The sequence below is a fragment of the Fistularia commersonii genome, chromosome 29, assembly GCF_037954325.1.
Source record: "Fistularia commersonii isolate RoL2024-O1a breed Wild chromosome 29, RoL_Fcom_v1.0, whole genome shotgun sequence".
NCBI lineage: Eukaryota > Metazoa > Chordata > Actinopteri > Syngnathiformes > Fistulariidae > Fistularia > Fistularia commersonii.
The window spans coordinates 7,442,308-7,465,215 of NC_141312.1; the positions used below are offsets into that span (position 1 = coordinate 7,442,308).

At 39.7% G+C, this 22,908-nt stretch overlaps 1 protein-coding gene across 1 annotated transcript; it reads left to right on the forward strand.

Annotated features, from left to right (window-relative positions):
* Window positions 1-14: 14 nt before the first annotated feature.
* Window positions 15-21,479, forward strand: lars1b (leucyl-tRNA synthetase 1b). The gene is made up of 32 exons (XM_086177145.1): window positions 15-118; window positions 472-593; window positions 897-984; window positions 1,130-1,210; window positions 1,599-1,739; window positions 1,854-2,015; window positions 3,059-3,171; window positions 3,423-3,486; window positions 3,793-3,881; window positions 3,965-4,190; window positions 4,273-4,360; window positions 5,283-5,359; window positions 6,134-6,187; window positions 6,303-6,443; window positions 8,762-8,839; window positions 8,933-9,018; window positions 9,105-9,170; window positions 10,216-10,298; window positions 11,088-11,226; window positions 11,569-11,781; window positions 12,543-12,600; window positions 12,709-12,772; window positions 14,520-14,703; window positions 14,939-15,029; window positions 15,164-15,304; window positions 17,747-17,887; window positions 18,476-18,586; window positions 18,727-18,837; window positions 19,693-19,797; window positions 20,219-20,314; window positions 20,574-20,706; window positions 20,803-21,479. The coding sequence occupies exons 1-32, from the start codon at window positions 113-115 to the stop codon at window positions 21,006-21,008; spliced, it is 3,558 nt and encodes a 1,185-aa protein (XP_086033271.1). The 5' UTR covers window positions 15-112; the 3' UTR covers window positions 21,009-21,479.
* The last annotated feature ends 1,429 nt before the right edge of the window (window positions 21,480-22,908 follow it).

Sequence of the window (22,908 nt, forward strand, 5' to 3'; positions counted from 1 at the left end):
ATCATATGTCATCAGCCGGTGCACCCCGGCGGCGTGGGTTTCTTGTCTTAACTAGTAACTATCACTGCTGTTTCTTTTGATTCAGCAAAAGATTAAGTGATAACCTATCAAAATGACGGTAGGTTAATTGACCGGCTGCTTATTTATAATGTAGAGAGGATCCTGTAGCTAGCATGTTGTGTGTTTATCATATTTCTTTATAACTTGCTCTTAGCAAATTCAGCTAACAGGCTAATTGTCACGGAAACTGCACCGTAAAACGAAATAAAATACTGCAGATTGCAACTATTTTTAACTATATATTTGACTAATTATCTGTCCTATCCAAACATGCATCAGTACTATTTTATTTTGAACAATTACATCCTTTTTATTAAAACAACGATGGAGACTTTATAGTGCTTAACCATAATTCAAGTTCTCACAGACCTCCTCTAGATACACACATACTTGTTCGTCGTTATTTTCCAGGAGCGGAAAGGAACTGCAAAGTTGGACTTTTTGAGGAAGATTGAACTAGAGATTCAGGATAAATGGGAAAAGGAGAGAGTATTCGAGAATGATGCGCCTACAACTGTTGGGGAAAGCACAAAGTGAGTGGTTGTCCACAGCTGGTATAACACGGAAGGGCTCTTGTGTAGCTGTTAGACTACATTTAAAAGGAAATAGCTGTCATATGTATTTATTTTACTTCAGCATTTCTTTGACATATTTTTTTTTTCTAGTGGGATTGCACCCCATGGCCTCACTAAATAATAAAATGTATGACTGAGTAACATCTTACTGACTGGAGACGGTTGTGGAATGTTGTGTACATAATGTACGAAAATATACACAACATTTTACGCCTCTTTGTTTCTCAGATCAACATTTTGATTTGTTTTCTTTGTTTTCAGCAAAAACAAATACTTTGTCACCTTTCCCTACCCATACATGAATGGCAGATTGCATCTCGGCCACACCTTCAGTTTGTCAAAGTGCGAGGTAAGTCGGATGTGGAAGAAGGGACACAAGAAACCCAAATTCTCACACTGGCTCATATTATTTTTTCATGCAAGAGCCAAATATTTGACTATTGTTGTGTGAGAGGCTGTTTTTCGTTCAGTTATTTTCTATTATTATTTTGCAGTTTGCCATCGGATACCAGTTATTGAAAGGGAAAAAATGCCTCTTCCCATTTGGGCTGCATTGCACAGGAATGCCAATCAAAGTAAGTTTTTTTCTTTTTTTGTAAATGTTTCTTCCTTTTGTTCAGTGTGTTAAGGACATTTAGAATTTCCTTTTACTTGGTTATTTGGATTTGATATACTGAAGTGCCTAAAACTCTTTATTTGTTCCCATCAGAAATAAATAACTAAATAAGAGCAAAATCTTGCTAATAGGAAAAACATAAGTAAAAGACAGTAAATTGTACTTTACTTCCATGCAGATCAGTAGTTTAGATATTCAGGTATACATTAGCTATACATATCAAAAATGAAAAGGGAACTGTCAGATCATTGAGTCATCTTTTAGTAGCATGTATCTGCTTCTGAATTTTCTGGTGTTCGCATGTCCTGATTTCTTTCAAATAATTAAGTCCACATTGTATTTGCAAGGCTTGCGCAGACAAGCTCAAGAGAGAGATGGAGCTGTATGGGAACCCTCCGCAGTTTCCAGAGGAGGAGGAGGAAGAGGAGAAGGAGAAGCCCAAGATGTCTGATGAGATCATCATCAAGGACAAAGCCAAAGGCAAAAAGGTGAGAATCCAGGGTTGAATGCTATTTGAAACGCCGATGGGAAAATCTTGTTTTAGCCGCAGGAAGGTTTGTATCTCATGAAAAACGGCGTAACCGCTCTCATTCTCATGCTAGAGTAAAGCAGTGGCCAAGTCGGGAACCTCCACTTTCCAGTGGGACATCATGAAGTCTTTGGGCCTGAATGACAGGGACATCACTGATTTCGCCAACGCTGAGCACTGGTTGGAGTATTTCCCACCGTTGGCTTGCAAGGACCTGAAACTGATGGGATTAAAGGTGAAATGAAATCCAACTCTCTCATAATCCAATTTCATAAAACGATTGATAAACGTATATTTATCAGAGCAATAGGGGCATCCAGGGCATCCATATGTATTGTATAAATGTTTGTGTGAACATATATACACTGCTCAAAAAAATAAAGGGAACACTTAAAAAAACACATCCTAGATCTAAATGAATGAAATATTCTTATGAAATACTTTGCTCTTTACACAGTTGAATGTGCTGACAACAAAATCACACAAAAATGATCAATGGAAATCAATTGTATCAACCCATGGAGGTCTGATTAGGAATCACACTCAAAATTAAAGTGTAAAAACAAACTCCAGGCTGATCCAACTTTGATGTAATGTCCTTAAAACAAGTCAAAATGAATCTGTGTTGCTTCCTGAGTGGACACTATGATTTCACAGAAGTGTGATTGACTTGGAGTTACATTGTGTTGTACAAGTGTTCCCTTTATTTTTTTGAGCAGTATATATATATATGTATATATATATATATATATATATATATATATATATATATAAAAAAAACATACATATATGTATGTACATGTGTGTGTGTGTGTATATATATTTGTGTGTGTGTCTGCGTGTGCACACGTGTATCTTTGTGTGTGTGTACACTCGTGTATGTATGTATGTATGTATATATATATATATATATATATATATATATATATATATATATACGTATGTATGTGTATAAATACCTACATGTGTGTGTATATATATATATATATGTATATGAGAATGTGTGTATATATATGTGTCGGTGCATATATGTCTTTCTTGATGTATATATATTTATAGAATTGAACTTTTGACATTTGTAATAGACTTTTTTGTTCCGTTATACCTACCTAAAATCCTCAATTTAGATGCTTGTAGCCATAATTTTGGACGACTGCCGAATAATAAAATCGCATCTGTTTGGGATCACGGCACAAAGTACTCGTTTCGGTTTGATTATGTCCCCAGCTCCGGTGCCATGTTTCTGTCCTTTATTTTTTAACGTTTTTTTCAACACAGGTGGACTGGAGGCGTTCATTCATCACCACGGACGTGAACCCCTTCTACGACTCCTTCGTCAGGTGGCAGTTCATCACACTGAAGGAGCGAAAGAAAATTAAATTTGGCAAAAGGTGAGATCATTAAGATATTTGCATATTTATTTATTAATTTATTTTTTTTTTATTATTAGTTTTTTTGCAAATAGTTCTGTGCCAACAGTAAGTCCATGAAATAAAACCATGCATGATCAAAAACCCCACAGGCCTAATAGATGACCTTTACTTTCAGTCGATGGGAATTTAATTCAAAGTTGGTCTTTTTTTTTTTTTTTTTTTTTTTTTTTATGTCAGGAATGTAACATCGTTCCCTCACCCGTTTGCAGGTACACCATCTACTCTCCCAAGGATGGACAACCATGTATGGACCACGACAGGCAGACAGGAGAGGTAAACCTCTTTGGATCAACCAACAGTATAATTATATTATAAATTATCTGGCTGTAAATGGAATAATATCCAAGTGCAACCCCTATTTGAAGACATCATTAGTGAGTTATTGTGACTGTATTTTTTTTTTGTGTGTATTCCATCCCGGATTTTTGTCGGGATAAGGTTCCAAATGCTCGATTTGTCAGTACATTTTTTTTTTGTTTGTTTATTTTTCTGATTCGGGTCTAGATAGTTTATAGAAAAGTGATTAATTAAATGCTTTATGAAGGAAGTTTGAGAGTACCTAACATTTGTCACACGCAGGGAGTTGGCCCGCAAGAGTACACCCTGATCAAAATGAAGGTCGTTGAGCCATACACAGCCAAATTCAAATCCAAAGTCTTTTATAGCAGGTAACTAAATCATCCGCCGTTCCCCTGCTCGAGAGAGTACCGCTCTCCAGACCCGTATGAAATGTTGATCCCTGTCCCCGCAGTGGCATGAAAGGTAAAAACATCTACCTGGTGGCCGCCACCCTGAGACCAGAGACTATGTTTGGTCAGACCAACTGCTGGGTGAGGCCTGACATGAAGTACGTCGCCTTTGAGACAACCAGCGGAGACATCTTCATCAGCACCGGGAGGTCCGCCAGGAACATGTCTTTCCAGGGCTTCACAAAGGAGAACGGAGTCGTTCCGGTTGTCATGGAAATATTGGGCCAGGTACAAGCTTCGTTCCCCCTTCCAACAGAATACAAGTAAGTGCCCATGTAGATGAATGAAATCAAGCCCTTCCTCTCCCCAGGATATCCTCGGCTGTGCCTTGAGCGCCCCCCTGACCTCCTACAAGGTCATCTATGCTCTGCCGATGCTCACCATCAAGGAGGATAAAGGTAAAGTTCCAAACGGTCGAGAGACAGCGGGAAGGTGTCTAGATATAGCCAGATGGGTCAGGGATCAGGGGAGATATGCTAAAATGCTAAGCTAAATCAACCCACAGAACTTTCAGTAATTTAATTGGTTCATTTTGCACATAACAGGATGATAATTTGTGTCTTATAGATGTCGCGTTAGGATTCAAAGGATTAAAGTGATTATGTTCATTCACACAATAAGATAAAATTGACATAGACACTATTCGTGTGCAAGTAGTTATAGAAGGAATATGCAAATTAAGTATATAGACACAAATCAATGCTATGTACAATGTATATAAAAAATAAAAATAAATGAAAGAAATGTCTTGTGCAGGGAATGATTATAGAAATAAAAGGTGTACAGTAGGAGATGTGGGTCGTTAAAATGAAATAAGGGTCCTGGAGAATGTATCAGTATAGTATAAATATAACTATAAATACTGCACAGGTGAGAATTATAAGTAGTGATGGATGTAGTGAGGTAGTGCGAAAAGTTATTTTGGTGCTGCATTCAAAGAAATGTGGGGAAACATGTTTCCCTGTCAAATGAAATTCTCACTTTGCTGTGAGTGCCAGGTAGTGTGACAAGCTGCGAGAGACATGGGTAGTTTAGAAAGGAAATAATACAAATAAATACCTATGAGCACAATAAAGAGCAGTGAATGAAAGATGTGGCTGAAATGTCAACGCCAGGCTGACGAGTTTGACACTATTATGCAACGAAAACGCCCAATGGCAAATGAAACAAGTGCAAATTGAAAAGTAAACGGTCTGGTACATTATTGAGCATGTACGTTTTTCAGAAGAGTGCCAGTTGAATTGTAAACCGTCCAGAGCAGCTGCTTGTTCAGAGGTACTCCATGATTGTATTTATTTTGCTCGCATATGCCTTCCCTAGGCACCGGTGTGGTGACCAGTGTGCCCTCTGATGCTCCCGATGACATCGCTGCTCTCAGGGACATCAAGAAAAAACAAGTTGGTTCAATGACCCATTAGAACATATCCACTTGGTTAACACACAAGAAGCTCTGACGTGTGTGTGTGTGTGTGTGTGTGTGTGTGTGTGCGTGCGTGCGCACGCATAATATACAGGACTGTCTCAGAAAATTAGAATATTGTGATAAAGTTCTTTATCTTCTGTAATGCAATTACAATAACAAAAATGTCATACATTCTGGATTCAACACAAATCAACTGAAATATTGCAAGCCTTCTATCAATTTAGTATTGCTGATTATGGCTTACATCTTAAGACAACTCCAAAATCCTATCTCAAAATATTAGAATATCATGAAAAAGTATTTTTTGTTTTTTTAATTGCATGACAGAAGATAAAGAACTTTATCACAACATTCCAATTTTCTGAGACGGTCCTGTGTGTGTGTGTGTGTGTGTGTGTGTGTGTGTGTGTGTGTGTGTGTGTGTGTGTGTGTGTGTGTGTGTGTGTGTGTGTGTGTGTGTGTGTGTGTGTGTGTGTGTGTGTGTGTGTGTGTGTGTGTGTGTGTGTGTGTGTGTGTGTGTGTGTGTGTATATCTATATATGTATATATATAGATATATATAGAGCCCTGACACGCACATGCTGTGTACTGAGGTTCAGTAGTAAAAATCACATTAATGTATGTATGTGTATATATATATATATATATATATATATATACACATACATACATACATAACAAAAGCTTTCAATGGGTTTTGTCTTTTTTCATAATAAGGCCAGGAATGATCGCCTGCTTGTCTCTTAAAGGCCCTTCGGGAAAAGTACGGTATTGAGGACAAGATGGTGTTGCCTTTCGAGCCCGTAAGTTCACCCCGCACAGCTTTTTTCATTTTCGTCTTTAATAGCCAGATTTGACCTACGGTGTCAAAATGCAGCTGCCTTCAGACATACGTACACGTGTATCTCTATGTGTTAGGTCCCCATCATCGAGATTCCCGGTTACGGGAACCTGTCGGCGCCGCTGGTGTGCGACGAGCTGAAAATCCAGAGCCAGAATGACAAGGAGAAGCTGGTTGAGGCCAAGGAGAGAGTCTACCTGAAGGGGTTCTACGAAGGGGTGAGGTGACTTGAGCTACCCATACATCAGAAGACTTTGAAAAAAACTGCAAAAGCAATTCACCAATACTGCTCTGGAGATTGTTTGTCTATCAGGTTTTCTTTCTACGGTTTCGTTAGAGCTCATTTATTGGTTGTTCATCATGTTACATCACCATAAACACTGAAAAATGAGCTAATATACAACACATTTGATATTGTCTAAGTCCAAGACTAGGAAAAGACTGATATGAATCAGCTCAGATTACCACCCTAGACATAACAAAGGAGATGACGGGAAGGCGCTGCAACTTCAGTAAATCCAAAAGGTTTCAATCTAATTATCAGTTTTAAGTCTGCAACCATGAAAATCTTTTGGTGTGAGCCCAGCATTACTCATGAATGAGTGGAATGATGGGTTTTTGTTCTTTACTTACTTACTTTCTTACGTTCAAGCTCATACTCCTTTAAGAATCCTGTCGCTTGCGGATGGAGTACACGCTCTGTCCTTGCATACATCAACACAAGGAGACGCCCCGACCGCCTAATTAGATAGGCGTTGTTCGGCCAGTTTGGCCTTTCGACCAAGTTAGCATTGCAAATGACGAGTGAGCGATCGGTTTGCCGCCGCTCCTACATGCTGTCAGTGTTTGAGCAAAGCGCACGCGGGGCATAAATAATGCATATGCTGTAGTTCAGCAAAAGCCAAGTGGTCACGACGTAGATAAACCAAAACATAAAAACAAAACAAAAAAAAAAAGAACAACTCTTTAGACTAGGGGGTCTGCAACTTCGGCTCTGGAAAATAGAGTACTTAACTCAATGAATTCTATTTTAGTTTTTTTTTTTTTTTTTTTTTTTTTTACTATTGTCATTTTAAATTTGGAGGTCATCTTGATCTTGTAATGTTACAACAAAACATGTTTTATTTCCCATCACTCAAAGCGTGCCACAATATCCAATGCCATTTGTTGAACTTTTCTAGCCCTGACGCGCACATGCTGTGTACTGAGGTTCAGGAGTAAAAATCACATTAATCAGGTATTTTAATTGGCTACTCAATTTGGAGATATAGATTGCAGGGTTGAGTAACTTTTTTTTTTTTTTTGCTTTTTTTGCAAAGACAGCTGACTGCACATGCTAAAACTATGACGGCCTTTTTTGTTGCAGGGGGATGATTAAAGTTTAGCCTTTCATTTTCTGAATATGTGGAAGACTCAAATAGACATTGAATATTTTATGTGAACATAATCTTAAACCCAGTCTTTTTTTTTTTTTTTCCATTCGGAGTTCAGAATATTTTTGTTGCATGCAGAAATACAATTATAACTGCAACACACTGTAGTTTTTTTTTATACATAGCATACAGTGGGGAAAGATAGACATACTGTGTTTTCCTTATTTTAGATGGAAAAAGAGTTCTGACAATATAGGCAAATGGCAATTACCCAGGAGCAAGTAGTTACTCACGACTCTAAGAGGGGTCTTATTGCTCGGAAGAATTCGTGCCACAGTAAAACTAGTCATAAACCAGTCAATACCGTGTAATAAACATCCATAGCAAGCAAAAACCTTCACATCTGTTAGCATTGACATGCAGATGTATGCACATGACTGTTTCTACAGGCTCCCTGTTATTAACATGGAGGTCACGCTTGTTTCATTAAATGAATTTGTTCAGAGCCACCTGAAATGGCAATATAGGCAAATGCCAAAGGCACTGTTGCCTCTAGGGGGCGCCGCAGATATTACCTTCGCAAAAATTCCATTTAAAATAGTTGTTGTTGTCATTATTATTAAAATGGAGAAGCGCTCAATGATTCAAATGTACATCAATACCCAACAACTGTTACTAAGAATGGTAATAACAAAGAAGTCTCCCCTTCGTGTTGTATTTAATTGTTACTACTATTAATATTATTATTTATTCACTTATTTTGAGGAATCTTAATGTTGTCGTAAGGGTATTCATATTGTATTGCATTTTTTTTTAAATTTATATGTTATTTGTTAAGCATGCAAATTGGGCGACATGTTATCTTCTGAATTACAGATGATGGTAAAACAATGCTATTGATTTCTTTTGTAAGCTTTAAGTCAAAGAGTGTAGTTTCCTTCACTTTGGGCTGATACGATGCAATTTGAAAAAGGAGGCGAGGCCTGAAAATGTGATAAGGGATGTGCCGAAATCTTGCTCAGGCAAAGAGCAGCATGATTGGAGATCGGACACAGTGACATTAATTCGGTTATACTTGACAATATCGCCACCTGATGGCGAATGAGACACCCCAGTAACAAAAAGGTGTTTTTTGTGACTTTTTTTTTTTTTTGTCATCTCAGATTATGTTGGTTGATGGCTACAAGGGTCAGAAGGTCCAGGACGTCAAGAAGCCCATTCAGAAGATGATGGTCGAAAGGGTGGGATGCTCGATTTAGTTCTCCAAGGAAATCTAGGGTTATAACGTTGCTCCGTGCATGTGACTATGTTTTATCTCTTTCATCCTATCACAGGGCGAGGCCATGATCTACATGGAGCCAGAAAAACAGGTCATGTCACGCTCGGCCGACGAGTGTGTTGTTGCACTCTGTGACCAGTGGTGAGTGCCGAGCACATCCAGGACTCGCGCATCAAGAGACCCGCGTTAAAGGACACGTTAAAATGCTTTACACGTACATCTGTCAGGTACTTGGACTACGGAGACTCCGACTGGAAACGGCAAGCCAACGAAAGCCTGAAATCTCTGGAGACGTAAGTTGCTGACTGCCCGACAAGCGACATCAGCTTTCCTGTCGTGGTCTGCTCTGCTTCAAAGCAGGGTGTTTCCACGTTAGAGCATCTTACCAATCAGATTTCAGCCATCGTGTGTTGTGTTGGAGTAGACTAGTCAGAGCTAGCAAAGTTCACGCAAGCTAAAGCGTTTGTATAGATTTAGTGTCGTTTCTGAATCCCAAGTGGCGGGAGAAGGAGAAAAACTCAATATGGCCGCTGATATACGGACATAGAAGAAAAAACAATTTTCAGAATAGATGGACGTTGCGAGGAAACGTCGCAACGTCCCTTTGCTCTGACCCTTTGCTCAGAGCCTCTGACTAAGTAAACTCTTCTTGAGAAAAGAAAAGCCGATGGATGTTTTGTTCATATCACACTTTGGTTTATAAAACTGTATTTTATTTTAGATTTATTGTGTTAATATTGATGGTCATGCAGATGTGATGTATGTGGCATATCTATGGGGAGACTTGATGGACTTGATTCATTTTACCAACTGTACTAAGTTTACTAACTGCACTAAGTTCATATGAATCACACACCAAAGAGTATCGGGTTTTGGAGTCATTTGAGTCACTGAGTCAGTCACCCATATTGTGCGTGAATTTATTTGTGCACATTTGGACCATTCCCAGTCCCTACGGATTCATTTGAAATAGTCACATTTTGTTTCCTTTTAATCTGTGATATATCGTCGCACTCACGGCAATGATTGTGGTGCACTTTCATTCTGATCATTCTAGCACATAAATTCCCAGTATTCAAAGAGTATGTGTAAAAAATAGACATAGATTTTGTTGTCTTAAATTATTGATTTTTTTATTTTCTATTTCATAAAGTTTAACAGTGTTGTGTTGAAAGTGCAGAACAATACTGCAGCGTGCGACTGAAACGATTTGTTCATGGCCCTCCCATCTCTAGTCTAGACAGTGCATAGTAATATTTGTTTTTTAGTTTATTACATCACTGCATGATGCAACAAGTAAAAATGTTCTCATTGTTTTTTTTTTTGTTCTTCTTGCAGATTTTGCGAAGAGACCAGGAGAAACTTCGAAGCGACGCTTGCGTGGCTGCAGGAGCATGCCTGCTCTCGTACCTACGGGCTCGGTAACCATCACAACAGTCAATTTGCTTCAGCATTGCAAGAAAAAATGTTAAAAAATGTAATGTTTTGGGTCTTTACACGCACACACACAAGTGGTGTGGGACTGGAATTCCCCTTTACCATTTTTACCGCTGCTACTACACCCCTCCGGTGTAGCTGGCTAACATCAGACCTACAACAGACACATGCAAACACACACACAAAAGGAAATGAAAATGTACGCTTCTTGCAGTCATATATCCCAACATGCACCGCAGGCTACTTCTTCTATGGGAGAAAATGGAGTCGGCGGCTGCGCCTGTAGTTGCGAGACCTCTTGCGGCATCAATATTGATCCATATATAAGGTGCACCGGGTTATTTCTGTTTTTTTAGGTTGGTAAAGACGCATGTTAGGATTTAAAATCCAGACCATTTTTTGTAGTTGATGCTTTTCATGCATCGCAACAATGCATATTATCATTCTTTACCATCCATCCATCCATCCATCCATCCATCCATCCATCCATCCATCCATCCATCCATCCATCCATCCATCCATCCATCCATCCATCTTCTACTGTTATCCTGCACTCAAGGTCGCGGGGGATGCTGGAGCCTACTCCAGCTGTTATAAGGCGAGAGGTGGGGTACACCCTGGACTTGTAGCCAGTCAGTCACAGGGCCACATATACTGACGGACAACCATACACTCACTCACTCATTCGGGTCGATTTTCCCATTTTTTTAAATTCTTTATAATATTAATATAATATTTAACTATATTGCATCTGCTCTTTCGGGCTACTATAGGAACAAGGCTGCCCTGGGACGAGCATTGGCTGATTGAGTCGCTGTCCGACTCCACCATCTACATGGCTTACTACACCGTCGCCCACCTCCTCCAAGGAGGCGTGCTCAATGGACAAGGCGCATCACCACTGGGCATAAAGTAGGAAGACCGTACACACACGCACACACACACACACACACACACATGCACAACTGACTCAATATTTGAGTAATCCATCAAATCCAGCTCTCTTTTTTCTTTTCTTTTTTTTTTTTAATGATTAATGTGACAATATTTTTGGGGGGGACACTAAACCAAATATCCATCATTTTAAAAACATGGGCTGAAACACCTTGTTTTGGAGATTTAACAAATAATTTCAGAAACAAAACCACACACAAATTTGCGCAATTGATGTCTTTTCAACTTATCTCCGCATGACAAGTCGCACTTACTAACCTTGGCTGTCTTTTGTTTTTCTTTTGGTGCGTGTCCCTCCAGACCAGAGCAGATGACAAAAGAGGTGTGGGACTTCATCTTTTTCAAAACGTCGCCTTTCCCAAAGACGGACATCCCCAAGGAGCACCTTCAACGGCTGAGGCGGGAGTTTGAGTACTGGTACCCGGTGGATGTGCGCGTGTCCGGCAAGGATCTGGTGCCGAACCACCTGTCCTACTACCTCTACAACCACGTGGCCATGTGGCCTAATGACAAGTGAGTTTCGCTCGAACGTTACTTGACACGTTGCTCATCTATAACCGCATTTATAAAGCACAAGTCGTATTGTTACTGCAAGAGAAAGAACCATCTGTCACTTACTTCATTTTGATAACTTGGCGTGTAAAGTTGTTTGTTTATTACCGAATGTTTTGAAATGACATGGCATCAAGTTCCGCACCGGGTCAAACGCTAACAATATGCAAATTTTTAAAATTACTATCTCGTATCTTTTCCTTTGTTTTGGGGCTGGACAGACCTCCACATTATTATTATTATTATTATTACATTTATTATAATTTTCATTGTCATCATCATCCTCATGATCATTATGGTCATTATAATTTTGTGGTTGTAGTCGTTATTAGTTATTCAATTTATTGACATTAAATATTTATCATAAATTATTACTTTTTGATAAACTTGAATCATGTTGAAATTTGGAAACATTGCTCACCGTGTGTTCGTCGCCCCAATGCGAGCAGGTAATATTTGTTTTTTCTCTCGCCGAGCGTAACGTGATATCAATTATGATTACATATTTTTTGCATATAAACATCTATTGACTTTTTCTGATTATTGAATTGACTTGACATTAAAAATCGGGGGAAATGCTGAGTTTTGCTTTCGCTAAAAGAAGAAAAAGGCTTCACGAAACTTTTTAACGGGCTCCATGACAACACCATGGGAGTTACTCAAACCTTTTCCCGATATTCGCGAATTTTGGTCTCACCCGACTTCCATCTCACGGCCCACAGCACGAAGTGGCCCCGGGCAGTGAGGGCCAACGGACATTTGCTCCTCAACTCTGAAAAGGTGCGTAATGTTTGAGCGACGTGAACGCTGCACGCCAACGTCACCCTCAGATCGAGGTCACCGATGTCTGATTTATTTATTTATGTATTTATTTTTTTCATCCACAAGATGTCCAAATCCACCGGGAACTTCCTAACGCTCAGCCAAGCCATCAAGAAGTTCTCAGCAGACGGTACTTGCTCCTCCATTTGTTCCATCTTTATGACTAACCAAACCTACGGTCACGATACAGAGGTAATCGGAAGGGTGCCATCTTTGCTTGTGAGAACCTTAGAATTCCGATGGCGGACGTCACCTGTCTTCCTCTCCACTTGCTCAAGCTGCCGTGAGTTCTGACTCGACTCTCTGGGCTGAAGATGGAGACAGACGACCGCCCCGAAGCTTTCTCCCTAGAAAGCTACTCGATAAGGGGGGAAAAAAAAAGTCAGACACAGCGACATGATGTTATTTGTGTCGTACCGCAGGGGCAGGGCACCCCTATTATTAAATCCCTTTTTTTTTTTTTTTTTGGTTTTTAGCACCGACGCATCAGTGAAAATAAAACAGAGGATCAGAGGCAAAAAAAAACCAAACGTGATTATTTTTGAGTTAATTTTCTACAGTATAAACGGAAAAACATTTTTTTGTCTTCTCCTCCCCTTTCAGGGCCTCTATACAAATCAGTGTTGTTTCCCCCATGGCACCCATACCAACAGGGGAACTATCCAGAAATATAGAACAGCGCAAAATGTGTTATTTAATGAGATGGCCTTAAAATGTACACAAATGTACAGCAATGCCTTGACCTACGAGTTTAATTTGTTCTGTGATAGAGCTCGTAGTTCAGTTTCCTACTATATCAAATTAAATTTCCCCAATGACATGACGTGAAACACCATTAATCCGTTGCAGGTCCTGGTTTTGTTACGTGTTTTTAAATGAGAATGTACTCTATAAATAACAAGTCAGATGCGCTACCCGTCACTTGGCAGCTCAGCGATAGTCATTGAAAAACATGAGCGAGGTGTGCGTGTTGTAAGATGCATTTACGGGGATTTGGTGCGTCAACGGACAAGGCATCGGAATAGGCATCCAAGGCCAGTTAGGGATGGTTTGATCATTTTAAAAAGAAGGCCGGCATTCACTCCATTGCTAAATTCAGTTTTGCGATAAAGTGTAGCACAGTTTGCAAGTTGAATTTAGTAAAACATGATAGCATTTTGTTTGTAGCGAGGAAGTTAAGCGATAGAGCACCGAATAAAAAAAACTCCCCAAATCTTTTTGTCCAACCTTCAAGTTAAATACCTTTTAATAAAACCCGTGTTTTTGCATTCACTTTTATTATGTATTAGTATTTCTTTTTAAAAATTATTTGTGATTTATAAAGTACCTTTTTCTTATTTAAATCGTTTCCAAAACGGGGGGCTGAAATGGATTAATAGCATCTCAAATTATTTTAATGGGGAAATTTAGCAATACATTGTAGCAAGTAAGTGTAGCAATAGAGCATCAAATCAGAAACTCTCCCCCGCCACCTTTGTCCAATCTTCAAGGAAAAAACACTTGATGAAACCAGTTTATTTCTTTCAATTTTTTTATAACGTACGATTATTTTTTTATACATAATTTGTTATTTTTAAAGCAGATTTTATTATAGAAAAACGAGTAATGGGCTGGGAGATAAATAGATTAATGGAATAATAGTTTCAATTTATTTTAATGGGGAAATTTAAATTAATATACGAGCAAATTGATTTTCAAGCTCGGTCACGGAACTAATTAAAATTGTAAATCAAGGTTCCACTGTATTACTAAATTTAACTCGCACACTGCGCTACACTTTGTCGCTAAACCTAATTTAACAACGGAGGGAATGCCAGTCCTCTTTTTTTTAAATCGATCAAACCATCCCTGACTGGCTTTGAATGACTCCTCCGCAGGCATGCGTCTGGCCCTGGCGGACGCCGGCGACACGGTGGAGGACGCCAACTTCGTGGAGACCATGGCCGACGCCGGCATCCTCCGCCTGTACACCTGGGTGGAGTGGGTCAAGGAGATGATCGCCAACCAGAACAACCTGAGGACGGGACCCGCCGGCACCTTCAACGACCGGGTCTTTGCCAGGTGAGACCGGCAGAGACCGATCAAATTTCTCAATTTGTCTTGAGCGGACTTTTCGGCATCTTCATTTTTTGTGCAGAACGGGTTATGATCCATTCATAACCCCCCCCACCCAGCTACTAATGATAAAAGCCCATTTCTTTTTTTAGCGTTACACTGAATTTTCCTTCACACCGCCTCGAATCTGGGGTGGCTTTTAGATCCGAGTGTCTGAAAGGATTTACTTTTCTTTGTCCAGTGAGATGAACGCGGGTATCCTGAAGACGGAGCAGCACTATGAGAAGATGATGTACAAGGAGGCTCTGAAAAGCGGCTTTTTCGAGTTCCAGGTAAAAAAAAAAAAAAAAAAAAAAAAAAGATTGCGGATGAGGAAAGAAAAAAAATGTCTTGTCCTGTTTTACCAGAGAGGCTGTTAACTCACTGGGTGGTGTTTTTTTTTTTTTTTTTTTTTCCCCTCCCCCAGGCCGCCAAAGACAAATACCGGGAGCTGGCCATTGAGGGCATGCACAGGGACCTCGTCTTCCAGTTCATCGAGAGGCAAACGTTGTTGCTCGCCCCCATCTGCCCCCACCTGTGCGAATACACGTGGGGTCTACTGGGCAAGGTAGGGAACATGTGTTGGGCGATACCACTCTTTTATAACTCCATTCTATACCGATTACTGTTTTGGATTTTTCAAAATCGAAATTATCAGTTAGACAAATAACATGACTGTTTATGTGTTTGCTAATTAAACACAATTGCCCTAATGATTTAATGCTTAGCAGGCTACTCGCTGAACTTGTGGTCACGTGACACCAATGGACTAGTTCAGTTTTATGTATACAGGGAGTGGAAGTGACCCCGAAATGTTTGGAAGTGACATTTATGTGTTCTTTTTGGTTAGTTTTTGGCGCTCAATTGAGTAGCGCATCCGCGAAAAGTAAAAAAAAAGAAAATTACAACCTTGTTATAACAGCCAATCACCTGCCTCCGTCTAACCCAGTCTTCTGCACATCAGCTAAATTCACGTCCTCTTTCACCTCTTTCTCTTCTCTTTGCAGCTACTCCTCTCAGGGGTCGCCATAGCAACTCGGCAGCCCCAATTTAACCCTATTCTCTTCTCACACACCAACTCACTTCATGTCTTCTTTCGCTACATTCATAACTCTTCCCTTTAGCCCTCCTGTCCAGCCCCATCATCCTTCGATCAATATATTCACTATCCCTCCTCTGTACATGATCGAACCATCTCAGCCTTTCTGACCTTATTGCCAAAAACATCTAACATGCGCTGTCCCTCTGACGGACTCGTTCCCGAGTTCCTATGCATCGTCGTAACTCCCAAAGAGAATCTCAACATCTTCATCTCTGCTGCCTCCGGCTCCGCTTCCTGTATTTTCCTCAATGTTACTGTCTCTGGACCATACTTGTCTGGACTGTTCCTTTCATTCTGGCTGATACTCTTTTCTCCTTGACACCTTTTTCTCCAACTTGCTCCAGCGTTTCTTCACCTCGCCTCCACACTCTCCGTCTCGCTGGACTGTTGACCTGAAGTACTTAAAATCCTCCACCTTCTTTATCTCCACTCCCTGTGGCCTCACCGTTCCAACTGGGTCTCTCTCACTCACACCCATGTATTCTGTCTGGCCGTGGCTGACCTCCATTATTTCCCTTTCAAGGGCATACTCCCACCTCTCAAGATTTTCCTCCACCTACTCCCTATTTTGCATTTATCAATTAGTAATCAATATTCAAATGAGTTGCGCGTACACAAAAAATACAATATATGTATGGGAAAGAAAGAAAAATACAACCTTGTTGCATTAACAGAGCTGCTTGCAACTTCTTCTTCAGTTCGTCACGACTGCTCCTTCCAGAGGTTGCAACAGCCAATCACATGTCTCCTTCTAACCCCGTCCTCTTTGCAATCAGCCAGTTTCACGTCCTCTTTAACCGGAAACTTCCTGTCTGGTCTTCCTTCGGACCTCCTGCATGGTCGTTCCAGCCCCCTGCATCCTTCACTGTCCCTCCTATAATGCATAGAGAAAGTAGTAACTAAAAGAAAGAAGGGAATAAAAAAGAAGTTATCACCAAAAGCGAGTCTGGTATATCAGTAAGGCCGGCCTTGGTCTTTTTATAGAACATAAAAGATAGCTCTCTATTTATTTTTTATGGTATTGTAAGAAAACTGTTTTGAAAATGCCTCTTTGTCTATAAGTATGAAGCATAGGTTTTTATTTTTATTATTTATTTTTCTGTTTTGTTTTTTAATTGGGTTGGTTCGGGGTGAAAACGCCTGAGAACATGGAGCTGTTAAATAGCCTTACGTCTGTTGCCAAGCAACCGCAAAGCCTTCTTATAGAAATCTGAAGGCAGCGAATCAGAGCTGCGCGCAGAGGGATCGGGACAAAAGACAATATTCAGAAATGAACCAGACTCAGAACTATTTATTCTTACCATATTTATTATCTTTATTATTAGTTTAATATTTGGAAATTTACTGTGTTGACACCCCTCAAGAGATTCTAAACATATGAGTTTATACAATAAGTAAACCTCGACTGAATCAGACTATCAGACTTTATACTTGTTGTAATGGCCCAGATGTATTTCTTGCATTTGAAGAAATGAAGTATTACAAGGAAATAATATCAAGAAAGAATATCAAGTAATTCAAGGAAAATTAGATTAGAAACTTGTTTTTCATTTGTCAGCAGTATGTCAAATTAAATATCAACGTGCCACCAATGGACTGCAGGCTGCTGCACGATCCCACATTCCCAAAGCCAAGAATATTAATAACGCTCATTTATGAATTGGAAAAAAAAAAGGAAGGCCACTCTGCTAGAGACAGGCATTTTTTCGGTTTGTCGCTAAGCAACGATGTAGAGATTTTTTTTATTTTCCTACAAATGCGGTGCAACTTCTGGCCCCATTGACAAAAGGATCCAAAAAGCTTAAAATTTGTCCACTTTTACTCTTTTATTTTATAGAAAACACTCATTGAAGAGAGTCTTTGTTCCCCCCCCCCCTTCCTTTTTTCTCTACTCTCTCCTCTTCCCAGACCAACTCTCTAATGAAGGCGTCCTGGCCCGCAGCGGGTCCCGTGGACGAGGTCCTGATCCGCTCCTCGCAGTACCTGATGGAGACCGCCCACGACCTCCGCCTCCGCCTCAAAGCGTACCTGCTTCCCCCCAAAAGCAAGGTTTTCTTTCGAACATATGGATTCATATTCAAAATATTTAATATAGTGAATACATCAGAAATATGAATATATATTAGTATTTAATTATTTAAAAAAATCATAGTTATTTTGAATTTTGTATAGCAAAATATTTAAGTTAAATATTAATATTCCATATTTAAAATATACATTTTAAATACTAATAAATAATATTAAGAATATTAAAAATGATTACATAATAGTTAAAATTAAATCTTAATTTACATATTATAAAAATAGGCAATATATTTTGTGAATTTTTCAAAGCAAGACCCTGACATTAAAAAAAAAAATGTAAAAACTGTCACCAAAACTATTTATTTATTTATTGCTTGAACAGTTCAGCCAGCAGAATGGAATTTGTTCTGTTCCGTCACATGTGGATGTGTTTTTGGTTAAATTGAGATTTGCAGGTGACACACATCTGTATATAAAAAAAATAAAATAAAACAGTCACTCCTTTCTTGCATAACCTACAAACCCTTTTGACACTTGTCATTGGCCTACTACACGGAAGCTCCAATATGAAAGGACCAATCACACGCCTTTGTGTCCTCTGGCTCTTCGCAGAAAGGCGATCCCAAGCCACCGGCCAAGCCTTCACACTGCACCATCTACGTGGCGAAGACTTACCCGCCATGGCAGCACAGCGCCTTATCCCTGCTCGGCAAGCACTACAAGGTACCCAACACACACAGACACACACACCACTATTGTTATGTAGTTCTAGAGTGCTGAGTTCACTGTCCTTCAAATGTCCTCAAGAACAGCATTATGTGTGAAACACATCCTACATTTGTCTATCTCTCCTCTCTTTCCAGACCAACAATGGAGTCCTTCCCGATAACAAAGTCATAGCCACTGAGTTGGGAGCCATGGCCGAACTGAAGAAGTACATGAAGCGAGTCATGCCCTTTGTGGCAATGATCAAGGTGAACTTGATGGCACATTTTATTTTCTTTTTTTTATTATTTTTTTTTTAGCATGCATCCTGCCATTTTTCATACATTGTTCCTGGTTCTCGGTTTTCTTTTTTAATTTATTCATTTTTTTCCCCACAACAGATTTTCTTTAAAATCGTATTACTACCCTTGATTAGTTTTTTTTTTTTTTTTTTTTTTTTTTGTATAATGCATTCTGACATTTTTTTCAACTTATTTTCATTTTTTCCCTCATGCTCCATAATTTTCTCACTGCAATTTAACGTTTCCACTCCACCCTGAATATTTCTCAAATCACCATTACTGCCCCTCATCAGTTGTTTTCTTTTCTTTTTTCTATCATACATTCTGATATTGTTCGTGCAATGTTTCAAGTTCTCAGTTTTCTCAGATTTATTTAATATATTCATTTATTAATTTATTTTACCTGAAAAATCCTTTTCTTCCAATTTCGTACATTGTTCCACAATATTCTCACAACAATTATACTCCCGAAACTTGCTGAACCGATCATCATATTTTTTTCCAAATCGCCATTTCTGCCTCTGATCAGTTGTCTTGTTTTTTTTTTTTTCAATCATGCGTTCTGACATTTTTCTTGCATTGTAACTTGTTTGCTGTTTTCTATTTATTTATTCATTCATTCAAAAAAAAAACATGTTCCACATTATTCTTGATATGCCCTTGATCAGTTATTTCATTTTTTTTTTTTAACTTATTTCATTTTTTTTCCTGAAAAATAGTATGTTTCGCATTAGTCTCACAGCAATTAAACTTGCAGATCTTTTTTTTTTTTTTTTTTTAAATCTCCTTTTTTGCCCCTTACCTGTTGTGGGCCTTCGGCAGGAAAACCTGGAAAAGAACGGTCCCAGGGTGCTGGATCTGGAGCTGGAGTTTGATGAGCGCACCGTCCTCATGGACAACCTGGTCTACCTAACCAACTCCCTTGAGGTACATTTTGCGGTCAAATTTAAGGCTCACACCATTTACATCCCATATCTTTTCAACAACGAAAAAAGATTTGGATAATTTGATCGTGAACATGACCATGACATTTTTTTTAAGCCCTCCTACCTCCAGGTGCTCGCACTTATTTCAATAGGATGAAGTGACAACAGACATTTGTCAGGCCTTTAAATTAGATTCCATAGGTCCTGCTGTTATTTTGCTAGTTGCTAATGCGGCAAAGTGCTATCTTTGCGAGCCTTTGCAAATTTTATACACACTTCAACTTCTATAATAAAAATTGTCTGATAAAATATCATCAGTCAACCACAGGGGACCGAGGGGGCAGGCTTTCCAATACCACTTACTTTGACCTGTTTGCTTTCTAAACACAGATTTAATATTTTTATTGTGCGTGTGTCTGCAGTTAGAACAGATCGAGGTTCTGTTTGCGTCCGAAGCCGACGACAAGGTGAAGGAGGACTGTTGCCCCGGGAAACCGTTTTGTGTTTTCCGCTCAGAGGTAAAGGTCGGACACTCGGAAGAGTTTTTGTGTGTGTGTGTGTGTGTGTGTGTGTGTGTGTGTGTTGGAGGACATTTTCAGTTTTCCCCACCACCTTGAACCTGCTTAATTCAACGTGAGCTCAAGAGACCGTTTTTTTGATGATTTTTTAAAATTTAAACTTCTGTATTTGAATGTTTATCAAGCACTTCAAGTTAACAATGACTTAAAAAAAAAAAAAAATTAAAAGCACAAAGACACATATCATGCTCCCCTGCAGCCTGGCCTTTGCTTGTCCGTGGTCAACCCTCAGCCGTGCAACGGCCTCTTCTCCACGAGGGTCGAAATTCGTCAGGGAGATAACAGAGACAGCGTCGTCCGGAGGCTCGCCAAGGTCAACAGACTCATCAAAGGTCGGCCCGACAGTCAGCCCGCGTCACAAATATCCCAGATCTTTCCGTTTATTAATTTTTAAATTCATTTGCATGTTTTGCCATCCCTTCCCCCAGACCTGTCCAGGGTGAAGTTGATGCGGTATGAGGACCCAGTGCTGGGGCCGCGCAGGGTGCCCGTCCTGGGTCAGGAGGAAAAGGGCCGACTGCCCATCTCCAGCAGCTCAGTGTTCCACGTCGACCTGGAGGCGAAGAGGGTGACCCTTGCCGACGACGGCCGCGCCGTGGATGTCGGCGACTCTCTGGTTTACCTCCTTCACTAGATTGCTGTAATCCTCCACATCCAGTGGGCGCGCGGTATGGCCAAAATGGAAAACACAGCGAATCACAGAACAACAGATACACTTCTCCCTTTTTTTTTTAAATTTTCTATCTCAACTCTAGTTGGCAGGTCGTCTTCCCTGACAACTTTTCGTTTTCCCCGGGTATTTATAAAGCTCAAATCATGTTTTTTTTTGTTTTTTTTTTTCAGCCAAGCTCTTGAATAAGGTTTTGCCCGACCGGTCATTTTTTTACATCAAGACATCCTGAGGTCGGTCGTCCCCGAATGCCTTCTGTTTTAAGATGCGTCCGCTATTTCTTTTTTTTTTCATACATCGAAGGTGAGGGGGACTGTTTTCTCAGCCTGTCACACAGCTCTCCTGTTCTCAAACCTCAGAGGATCTATGTCTGACCCACCCTTTTTTTTTTCCTTTTTTTGTCTCAGTGAAATAATAAAACCCATGAAATATTCAGTATCTCTGCCATAGTCTGACTGTGCCCTCGTGGAGTGATTTTCTTTTATTTTCTATTAGTGCCATCTACTAAAAGAAAGTGCAACAAGAGGTCTCTTTTTTTTAATTTGGCTCCTTAAGTGGTTAACATTACATACTTTCTGAAAATATGGGTGTAGGGCTAGTATATAATGGTATAATACTAATAGAAAGTATTTGAAATATACAGTGTGAGATTAGTGCTCCAAATGTGCAGTTCTTTGGGTCAAACCAACACGTATCCATTTGGGGGGATGGTGTTTCCGGAAGCGAGCTGAGAATTTACGTACCGTAATTTCTGGACTATTGAGCGCACCTGAATATAAGCCGCACTGGCTTTAAATAAATAAATGCGCACATATATATCGACTGCGCTTCTGTATAAGCCGCAGGTGTCCATGTTGTAACATGAAATATTTACACAGAAAGATGTTACACAAACATTTTTTTTTTTTGGACTTTCTATTTAATACATACTAGGAACATCCACAAATACATACTGGAAATGCTTTTTTTTCCAATCAGCGCCTGTAACATGGCTGATGAAAAAGATCAATAATAGATAACACAAGGAAAGGTTCATCCATTTTCTATCCCCGCTTTGCTCTATTCCAGCTAATCGCTATCTTCGTCTTCCTCCTGCGCATGAAAACCGTCAGTCGTCTTCTTCAGTGTCGGAATTGAACAGCCTCAAAATTTCACGGTAGTTTTCTTGGTCTTATGTGACGAGGCTAAATTTGTTGGCGGCATGAAGCTCGTTAGCCCGAAAAAATCCAAAAATCATCATTTAAGCCACAGTGTTCAAAGTATGTGAAAAAAAGAGGGACTTATAGTTTGGAAATAACGGTATATCCACATAGGAAATCAGGACCATACAAGAAGTTACTTAAGTTGGTTTTAGATTTGTGCCCCCCACCCCCCCAAAAAAACCAGCCAGTTTGCAGAATTAAGTGTATCATCAAAAGCAAACTGGTTATACTTGAAAGACGTTGCTTGTCTTGACACCATTGCTAACATCGGGTATTGTTTTACCCAATACAGTATATCTAGACAAAAAAAAAAACCTTATCAAAATATATTAAAATGCAACAATGTTTGGCAAACGTTCCTAAATTAGTGGAAAAATTAAGAGGCTGTTGTCAAAAAACAATCCTAACATAAATAACCGAGCTTGGATCTTCCAAACTAGGCCTTCAGTGATGTTAGCGACCAGGCTGAAGCTAGCAAAGGACCCATGAAGCGCTTACACAGCAGCAATGCAAAATCCACAATTTCACAGGTGCAAATCACCCACCTTACACGTTTTCGCCGCTATTCAGACCACATTGGGAGCCATGGAACAAGAATTGAAAGTTTTAAAATTGAAAAAGAAAAACGGCATCCCCCGAGGCACCAACAGGGCATGTTCATT